The sequence below is a fragment of the Anser brachyrhynchus genome, assembly GCF_964034855.1.
Source record: "Anser brachyrhynchus genome assembly, chromosome: 22".
Classification (NCBI taxonomy): Eukaryota; Metazoa; Chordata; class Aves; order Anseriformes; family Anatidae; genus Anser; species Anser brachyrhynchus.
The window spans coordinates 3,841,556-3,851,223 of NC_137715.1; the positions used below are offsets into that span (position 1 = coordinate 3,841,556).

General features: G+C 53.0%; 1 protein-coding gene across 1 annotated transcript; it reads right to left on the minus strand.

The window, feature by feature from the left end:
• Positions 1-720: 720 nt before the first annotated feature.
• RETREG3 (reticulophagy regulator family member 3) lies at positions 721-9,619 on the minus strand. Its single transcript, XM_080565301.1, has 9 exons — positions 9,351-9,619; positions 8,262-8,368; positions 6,636-6,666; positions 5,411-5,537; positions 4,662-4,746; positions 4,088-4,225; positions 3,500-3,579; positions 3,155-3,287; positions 721-2,540 (listed from the first exon to the last, which is right to left on the minus strand). Exons 1-9 carry the CDS (start codon positions 9,527-9,529, stop codon positions 2,107-2,109), a joined length of 1,314 nt encoding a protein of 437 aa, XP_080421427.1. The 5' UTR covers positions 9,530-9,619; the 3' UTR covers positions 721-2,106.
• Positions 9,620-9,668: the final 49 nt, after the last annotated feature.

Consider the following 9,668-nt stretch of genomic DNA (forward strand, 5'->3'; position numbering starts at 1 on the left):
GAGCTCCCCCAAACAGGCTGCGGGCTCCCAGCCCCTGCCCCGCCACCCCTGAAGGCAAATAAAAGCGGTCCAGCGAACGGAAATCCCTCCTTGCTGCACGCCTTTAGCTGTAACTCACCCGATACGGGGCGGTTTCACAAGGAAAAAAAAAAAAATCCTTTTGAGAACCGTGTAAGTAGCACAGGCCTTCTGAGCTGAAACCAGCACGGCCCTTGGCAAGCTGTGTGCCAGAGGCTCTGCAGCTCCTCCTAAACATTGGGGTTCTTGGCACGTTTAACAAGCCCAGCTCTGCTGATCCGCTAGATAAAATTAAGCTTGCTTCGCCAAAAAGCCCACGGGGCAGTAAGGCAGCCGCACGGCACCAGGCTCCGGTTGCGGGCCCAGACCCAACGGCTTCAGGCTACAGAAAGTGCCAGTGAGGGGCTTGTTCTGCCACTGCCCCCCGGAAAGCTGGGACACCCGACAACTCCGCTCTTGTAGAGCCCCTGAGGCAAAAGAAAAAGAAACCAAGGGCCGATGCGGAGGTGACGGAGCTGACCAAGGCGGCCAGGTACCGGCCCCAGCCACCGCCAGGCAGGAGGGATGAGAGGAGGCTGGAGAGCAGCCAGCGCCTCCCAGGGAACTCGGGGATCCCAAGATGGAACAAGAACTGGATTTCAAAGTGTTGAGTGCACGTGTAACACACAGACTTGGTCGTTCGGCATCACCCAGCTCTCCTAGTGGTTTGTGACAGGCTCTTTACTTCAGATCCCAAAGTAGGCTGACATTTTACCAGGTGACAGCTTGTCCTTGCAAGGCCAAGACAAAGATTTACGCTAGTATAAAATTAATAAAGCCTCCACCTTACCCATGCCTCCTTAATTCAAGACAGTCTAAGCATCTGTACGGCCAACACTTTCAGGCAAGCAGATTTAGACAAAAAGAAGCACATCCGTGGGAGTTTCCCTGAAGAGGTAAGTTGTTCGCTGCACAAATGTGATCTGTATCAGTTTGTTATGGCTTAGAAAAAGCAATGGGAAAGCTCAGTGACTCGGAAGGGGCTGGAAGGCTCGGGCCATCCAGCTTACAGAACGTCTCTCCCCTACAGGTTGCTGGTTTGTTTAAGTGCCCGCAGCAGCTACAAGCTCTTCAGTCACTCGGCTCGATTCCTACCGGCAGGTTCCCAGCTACACAAAGCTGTGAAAGGGGCCCAGAACAAAAGCGGCCGAGCAGGCCAGCTCTCCTCCTTCCCTCCTCCAGAAAACCTCTCCCTAGCCGTTCCCTACGAGGCAGTGTCAGGGGAAATGTAGTATTGCTACCGTCCATGCCGAACGTGTTCGGGGGTAACATGGGGGATTTTTAGTAAATTGTTAGTCCGGTATTTTAAGAAAGCAACACAAGGACAGCTGCCACACGTAGATGTTCTTTGCGGGACTCTAGTCATCACAGTAGATGTCTTATTGCCATTATGTCTCTTACAAAATAGCATCACTAGAAAGCTTGAGCTGGAGATGAGTGGTCGTTACGAGTACAAACATTTGTGGCCGCACGCCATCACGTCCACGAGAGGAGCAAGGTGTTTGTTTCTACCCCAGAGCTGGATATTGCTGGGAGAGAAGAATCGGGGTTTCTGTGCACATTTTAGGAGCAGGAAAGGGTCGTCGTAAAGACAGAACAGCATTAAGTCCTAGACACTAAGTCTGAGGGGAAACCAGTCCCGTTCACCTTGTCGTGTATCAGCCCCGGAAGGTCGGCTTCCAGATTGTTCTCAGTGACGCTAATTCAAGTCTGATTCGTGGTCTCCAGGCTGCAGACACCAGATTTATTGTCTTAGGTGAGGAAATTTGGAGCAAGCAGCGTCCTGGCAGACACTGCAGGGCAACGCATGGGTGATTGTGGAGCCATCACATCAACACCTTTTCCCTACGAATTACCGGCGTGGTTTATTTTAAAATCCAAGCGAGGCTACAGAGTCACGGGTCACAGTGGTGTTCCCAGCCAGGACTGGTTGTCGTATCACTCGCGCTCACACGGGAGACAATCTAGAGAACTGTGCAATGCTTTTTCCTTCCAGGATTCCCCTCCACGACGCACAACGGAAAACCAGAAAGGAGGGGATGTGATTGCTTACTGGCCCCGCGAGCCAGCAGGATCCAGCTGGTTCAGCTCAGACTGATCCAGCAGTTCAAAGTCATCCCCTTCCGCGTCAGTGTCCAAGTCCGAGCTGGCCGTCCTGAGGTAAGTCTTTGCACCTCTTTGGGGATTGTCACTGTGCGAAGAGCCTGGCTGAGCGGTTCCTGACAGCGCGAGCTGTATCATCCCTCTGGTGACAAACCCGGCTATGTTGTCAGTGAGATTCTGTACAGACGGCAGTGCGGCGGCTTCTTCCTGGTAATAAGGGAAATGCAGCTCTCCCGTCCCTTGCGGGCGGTAAGCCAGACTCGGGATCCCAATGCTGGTGTCGTCTTCGTCGTCTAGGCCAGTCGCTTCTGGGTTGATGGAAGGGAAGTCGGGGAGGTCCCTGGCGAAAGATTCTTCTGGGTCGCTGTGACCATCCAGGTCTAGAAGAGGAGAGTCTTTTAAATACACAGCACATGCCAAACGCCCTGCAGGCAAGGACGGCACAGCACTCAAAATCTGGGCCGTTCCCTCACCAAGACAGACTCTCTCCTATCATCTCCACACGGAGCTCTCTTTAATCTCCCCCTCACATAGCTATTCTGGGTGCCTGCCTACCTCCCAGCTCACTCTCAAGGAATGCAGGTGCTGACCAAGAGGAAAGCACCCGCTGGCTCGCTCAGCAGATAAGCAGGGGGTGCGGAAGGGTCGCGGACAGGACGAGCTGGTCGTGTCTGTGCTATAATGACATGACCAGAGGGACAGGTCGGTCACGGTGACAGAGGCTGTGCTGCAACACGTATCCCTGCGGTCAAAGGCTGGTAGAGCTGGATCTGCCCTTGAAGAGCGGCCGAAATTGCTCTACCAAAGCACCACAGGAATTAAGAAGGAAGCTCCGCTCTGAAAAAACAGGTAGTTTCATCTCGTCTTGGCCAGCAACAGACATCAAACAGCTAGACCTCAAGGACAGAAGGGGATGCACGGCCTCCCTCCGACCTGTCACACCGGTGCCTGCTCGGCATTCCACACCTCTGAGGAGCCGCCAGTTTCCTCTCACCTTCCGATCCCTCCGTCAGTGGAGTCTGGCCCCTTGAGAGGTTAAACATCCCGTTCTCAGTGTAGGAAACCTCAGCATCTGAATGCTCCGAGTCAGAGATGGTGAGTTCCTTGGCAACCACGGAGTCGTCCAGCTTTGAAACAGGAGATACAATAGAAAACATTAAATACTGGGAACGCTAATTCCTGTGCCGTGATCCGGTGGCTGCCAGTTAAACCCAGTCCTCATGGGAGGCTGGTGTCTGAGGCTCGTTTCACACGTTACTGCCTAGCCTAGGAGACTGCAGTTGGTACGAGCAGTTCTGGACACCCTCAGTACCCAGAACCTTCACGGACAGTTCATTACCTTGGGGCAGAAAGCGGCAAGCTCCTCTTCACTGTCACTCCCATCATCCGTGCCCTCCTGATTAAGGGATCGGTGACGCACTGTCAGAAACCAGAGTCGAAGCTTATTATTGCTGTTAGGACAGAGATCTTACAGCAAGAAAACAAATAAATAAATAAATTGGCAGGCTCGGACATAACACAGCATACTCGGTTCCTCAACAGAGCAGTGGGGTTATTTCTGACTTGGGCTGCTGCAGGTCTTTTGCTGAGATGAACACGCTTAGCAGCAACCTCGCACTGAAAAGAGGAAGGACTCGGCAGAACTGCAATAGTTGTGTTCTGTGTCACGGTTCTGACAGCTGAGAAGTGGCGCAGCTCAGCACCACGAAGAGCTCACACCGTGCGCTCACTGGCAGACTCCCGTGGAGGCAGAGCTGCCTCGCTTCCCCCCCGAAGTACTCGCAAGTATTTGCCAAGGGAAGCGGAGCGACTGCCACGCGAGACGTGCAGGGCTATCCCGCTCCACGACCAGAGGCTGGCTTTACAGATGGGTTCAGGTACCAAGCATCGGCGTCTGAAGGGCCAGAAACACCCTCTAGAAACTTACGCTGCTTCTCCCGCTGTTTTGATATCATGTAGCCTCGAACACTGAAATCCAGCCGCTGCAGAGCTGGCTCCAGCTTCAGGTACACGCGGTGCCCCAGCCTGTGGTACACAGCCAGGGGCCACAGCAGGACGAAGAGCACTGAGGGAAGAGGGAAGGCCGATGAAAAGTCTGTACGGTCAAACACCTTGCCCGTGTTGTGACGCAGGATCACACATATCCAGAGAGCAAGATCTGGGTACTGAAGGTAATGATGCTCCAGAGTTGGTGCAATCACCTCTGCCAACGTACCAAAACGGAGAGGCCAACCTTTCAGTGCTCAGATCTGTTGTTAATGACCGCTCCAACATGTTCTGTCCAGACCAGCGACCTTAGAGTCCTGGACAGGAACCACCACGTTCTCGGCAGAACATATTATTTTAAATTTTAAAGCCATTAACGTGACCCTTCCTTTGGAGCGGGAATGGTTGCTGCTCTCTTTGGAGCAGAGCCCTACTCCTCAGACAATCAGACCCTACTCGTTTCTACCCCTTTTTCATTTGCAAGTCTGTATTTGGCACAGGGATCTTCTACTTACACAGCAAGTATGAGAGCAGGAGTCCAGGGACATACCGGCCCAGAACAGCCAGGAAAGTAAAGACTCCACAGACTAGAAGGCAAAACTGGAGACATGGGAGATGGTGAGTTTCCAGGGTTAAGCAATGGAACCACTCACTTCTTGACCATCTTGCTCCCGGCAGAATTCTAGCTAAAGCTGTAATTTAACAACAGCCACGCCTTCCTAGCGCTGCCCCGTTCCAGGACTAGAACAGATTCAGGGAGTATCTGCCTTCAGAGCCATAGGCCCAGCAAAGTTTCTCGCTTGGGATTACAGGGAGCTTCCCGAAGCGGGTATGCTAAAAGCGAGGAAGGGACTGAAGGAGACAGAACTCTTGCACAGTGAACAACACAAATACAGTTACAGGTTCCTCGTTGCATAAGCCTCGGAAACAAAATGACACTTTTTCTGCCTGTTAAAATCCAATGAGGGTGATGCATTTGACAGACACTTTAAAAAGCTAGAAACCTACAGAAGGAGCAGCTCTATTTCCGCTTCACTAGCGCAACCAACATGCCAACGCTTGTTTTCTCCTCCCTCCTCCACACGATCATGCTGCCTGCGCTTTCTAGTCCTCTCCACCGCTTCACAGCCATGCCAAGCCGGGAGACTTCCCACGGTAACCTCCCCTGTTTGGAACGCGTTCAGCCAGCGCTGGATGCCATCACAAAAGGATAGCAGCAGAGGCTGGACAACGATGTCATTTGCTAGCGTCTGTACATTCTCACCTTGCCAGGGCTTTGCCTCTTGAAAACGAAGAGGTTATTTAAGAAGTTGGTCCCAGTCACCCATCCTTCAGCCAAATGGTGACAAAGTTCCGGCACTCCGAGCAGCCGAGGGTGGACGTATCCCCAGCTGCGGTGAAGGGAAAAAAATCAGCAACAGACATTACTGCATCGGATTCAGGGCAGACGTCCCTCGTCACAAACATTTGCCGTAATACCACTTTCTCCTCTCCCAGCTGCTCGGCTCTAGAGGTGAGTGTCTGCCTGCCTCTCAGAACAGCGCCCTGCCAAAAGCGGCGTTCTGCGCCCCCTTCTGCAGGTGTCTCCGTTCTCCCACGGCAGCTGAGGAGCAGCGATTTGAGTCATTCAACCTGTCGTCTTAGGCTAGAGTTTCCACACTACCGGAGGGAAGGGGCACGGCAGAAGCAAATCAAGCGCAGCCGCCTGCTTTCTCTGCATCGACTCGGTCAACGGCAACCCCCAAAAATTCAGCATGAGGTTTCCGAGCAGCCTTGTACCTTACTTAATGCGTTCGGTTACTTTGGAGGTATTATCTTTGGCGGGTTCTATTAGTGCTTCTTAACTGCTAGTCACGGGCGCCTGAAGCTTAGGGATAGCAATTCCTTTTGTATTTGGGCCTCTCGCAGCAAACAAACTTATCTGGCAACAGCTCAAGTGATTTAATCAAGAGCTGAGCATCCACGTGTGGCTGGGCAGCACAAGCAGGCAGGAAGGTGTGCCAGAGAGAGGAAGGCGTTATTAGTACGGCAACACCCAAACATTTCTCAACCCACCATTATTAAAGCTGCAGTCAGATCAGAGCTATGCAGGAACAGCTTCTGGGAAATGCCTCTTTAAACATCCCAGGTCTACTCTCAGAAGATTTCGCTGTTTCCAACAAAAATCCCGGTTGTTTTCCTACTACTGGAGACCCGTACAAAAGGAACTGGTTTTCAGGCAGCACCTCCAACTCGGGGGTGCAAGGGGAAGGGGCGGTGGAAGTTTTACAACGCTCAAGCAGGCGGAGATTAAGTGTAACATAATGGCTTGGGCAAGTCAAGAACTTGTCACAACGGCACGACGGAGGGCTCCGTCCTCACTCCATCAAGCAGCTCCCTGCTCCCCTTCCTTCCTCTCTAAGAAGCCAGCATTGCAAGCACGTGCAGGTAATCATCACACGGGATCACAGCAAAGTACCAAAGAGCAGAGGATTCAATTAGTTTCCTACCTCTCATTGTCTAAGTCGTCAGGTCTTGCCACTAAAATATTAAGAACAGACAGGACGTTAGTTGCAAGGAATTTGCCACAAGAACGCTTAGCTCTTGGGATTTAAGTAAAGCTTTAATGAGTTGGGAGATGCCTGGAAAAGACACTAACGGTTAAGAACCGGAGGCGCATCACTCCGTAACACATTCTGGATTTGTACAGTGACGGTACAAGACTGCAAGAGAGCCTCCTTGCTGCTCCTCAGACTTGTCGGACAGCACCTGGAAGGCTGCTCTGGTTGCAGCAACAGGTATTTGCACAAAATACCACTTTTATCTCCCTCCCTTCCCCTGCACACACCCAGAAGGCGAAGGACAAACAGCTTGCTTGTTTGGAGGCATCAGATTTAAGCCTTCTGATATTTTCTCACCCAGGCCGGGATTTGAAAAGTGACCCAGGGATGCACCAGTTCTCCTGACGAGTTTAAATCAAGGTTATGTGGGAGGCGAGCAGATAACTCTCCACACTCCCCTCACCAGTAAGAGCACTTCAGTTACAAAGCCTGCAGAAAGCTGATGGCAGGAACCGAGCGAAGCTTTAACAGCTTCCAAAGAACTACGCAGAATCCAGGCTGAGGCACAAAAGCTGGGGTAGAACCTGCTCATTAGTTACAGAACTCTCTCCGGGAGCATGCAAACCACACACACTGCTTCAAAAGCCATCTGACCAGGCAAAAGCAACAAAATCCTGCTAGGATTGGTATTATTCATGAGTATATTAATATTACAAATGAGAAAAAGAGCTGCTTTTTTCCCTGAAAGCTTAAGACTAATTTAATTAACAGCCGTTAAGATGCCTCTCCCTTTAATGAATTCTCTACTTTGTAGGCAAGGCTGGCACTCAGCTTTGTCCTAAAGCATGAAGCTGATTTATTACCGAATCTGAGGAGAAATCCAGACATATTCCATAAACGCTTGCTTTTATATTGAATTTTTGAAACTGAAATGTCTCGCTTCTATATCAAATGCTTAGAAGATGAATCACTGCTTCAACACCTGCCCTAATTCACACACACCAGCTGTTTCAAACATTACCATTTAGTGAAATGCTCCCTTTATTCTAGAGTTCTTCTCTTAGCAGAATATTCCATACAAACACAAGTTGCGGAGGTAATTTCCTTGTAACTCAAGATTAGTTTGTGCTTCACTAAAATTAGACAGAGAAGACAAAAGCCCAAACCGGCTAATATTCCAACACGCCATAAAACCACACCTGATGGGCGAACAAGAGCCTGGGGAGACATCCCACAAACAGAAGTGTCACAAACAAGTGGGCTACTTCATAACATGTTAAAAAATCTCAAGTCTCTACAGAGCAAAACAGAAGGGGAAACTCTGAAGGTTATGAGACACTGGCAAAAAAAAAACCTCTTATTATTTACATAGGTTAGGACTTCCCAGAGCAACTCCAGGAAGAACGTGCCTACAGCATTCTTGGCTGCTTCCAGACTGACAAAAGAAAAAAGCCCTGGATTTTACCTATTTCACTCCAAATTCTGGATTTTACCTATTTCGCTCCAAACGCTGCACACTCCCGATCTACAAACAGTACTTAGTTTTCTGGTATTAACTTAAACGTTGCAACTTACCTCCAATTTCAGGCCAGATTTTGTTCTTCCACTGATCTATGCAAACTACTACAATAAGAGTGAACGCAACCAGGAACACCAGTCGAAGAGAAGTCAGAGCAAAGAACCTACGGGGAAGAAACGAACAGGTAAATAACCAGCAAGATCTGCGCGACGCATACGAAAGGAGGCACAAACCACCCTCAAAACTTGTTGACAGCTACAGCAAGAGAGAAGCAAGCAAGCAGTAATCAGCCAGCATTCAGCCTGCCCGCGCTGCCTGGGCCAGGAGCTTATCTCGCAGCTGCCTTGAGAATGTTTTATGGAGCTGTAAAAACACGAGCTTGTGTCATTTCTAGCACAACCACCCTCATTTACAGCTCACCTGCCAGAGGCGAGCAGAGCCTGCTGCCCTTCCCCTGCTGTCCGCCTAACAGCTTAATTTCTGCTGGCTGCTTTTACGCTTTTAGATAGTGAGGAAAACATGCTGAGAGGGACAAAGCTAAAGCAGAGCTCAGCGCTTCCAGCACTTGTTGTACGCAGAAACAGGTCACAAAGTCAAGCTGTTCATTCGCCTAGCAGCTCGGCTCGCAGCCCAAACCCCAAACCGTAACCGGCCGGCTCTGGGAAGGGCTCTGAGGAGGAGGCAGCGCTCCCCAAACCCTGCGAGGGGCAGGGCTGGGGGGCACAGAGCGCACCCCTACAGCACCGAGGGGCTCGGCCCGGGGTTTCGGGGCTCTGCCTGGGGTTTCAAGGACCCTGCCCGGGGCTTTTGGGGCTCTGCCCGAGGTTTGGGGGGCCCTGCCGGGGGCTTTGGGGGCTCTGCCCGGGGCTTTGGGGGCCCTGCCCAGGGGCTTCGGGGGCTCTGCCCGGGGGTTTCGGGGCTGCCCCCCCTGCCCCAGCCCCTTGCCCCCCTCGCCCCAGCCCCTTGCCCCCCCTGGGGCTTGCTGCCAGGGCCCCACGCGCACCAAACCACCTCAGCGCCCCCCGCCCCCGGCTCTCCCCACCCCGTCAGGGCCCAGCAGGGCTCGAAGCCTCCCCCCGGGAGCCGCCGCCGCCGCCGCCCGGTTGGGCCCTGCCCGCCCCCCGCGGTCCCCGGGGGCCGCTCACCAGAAGAGGCCGTGCGCCGCCGCCCACCACAGGGCGCTGCGGCCCGGCCGCTCCCACACGAGCGCGGCCTGCACGGAGCTCAGCAGCGGCTCGTAGGGCCCCAGGCGGCCCCGCAGCGCCGCGCTCAGCTCCTCCACCCGCCGCCGCCGCTCGCCGGCCCCGCCGGGCCGCGCCGCCATGGCTCCCTCACGGCATCAACATCCGGCCGCCGCCAACATGGCGGCCGCCAGGAGCAAGGGGGCCAGAGCCGCTCTGGGCGCCGCCATGTCGGCGCAGGCGCAGTGGAGGCGGCCGGGGAGCGCGCACGCGCGTTGCCAG

Coding starts and splice junctions, on each gene's coding strand:
- RETREG3 (XM_080565301.1), bottom strand. CDS start 9,529: ATGGCGGCGCGGCCCGGCGGGGCCGGCGAGCGGCGGCGGCGGGTGGAG. Junction 5,538..6,635: donor GACGACTTAGACAATGAGAG/GTAGGAAACTAA, acceptor CCTTCACCGCAG/CTGGGGATACGTCCACCCTC. Junction 3,288..3,499: donor TTGCCGCTTTCTGCCCCAAG/GTAATGAACTGT, acceptor CCTGTTTCAAAG/CTGGACGACTCCGTGGTTGC.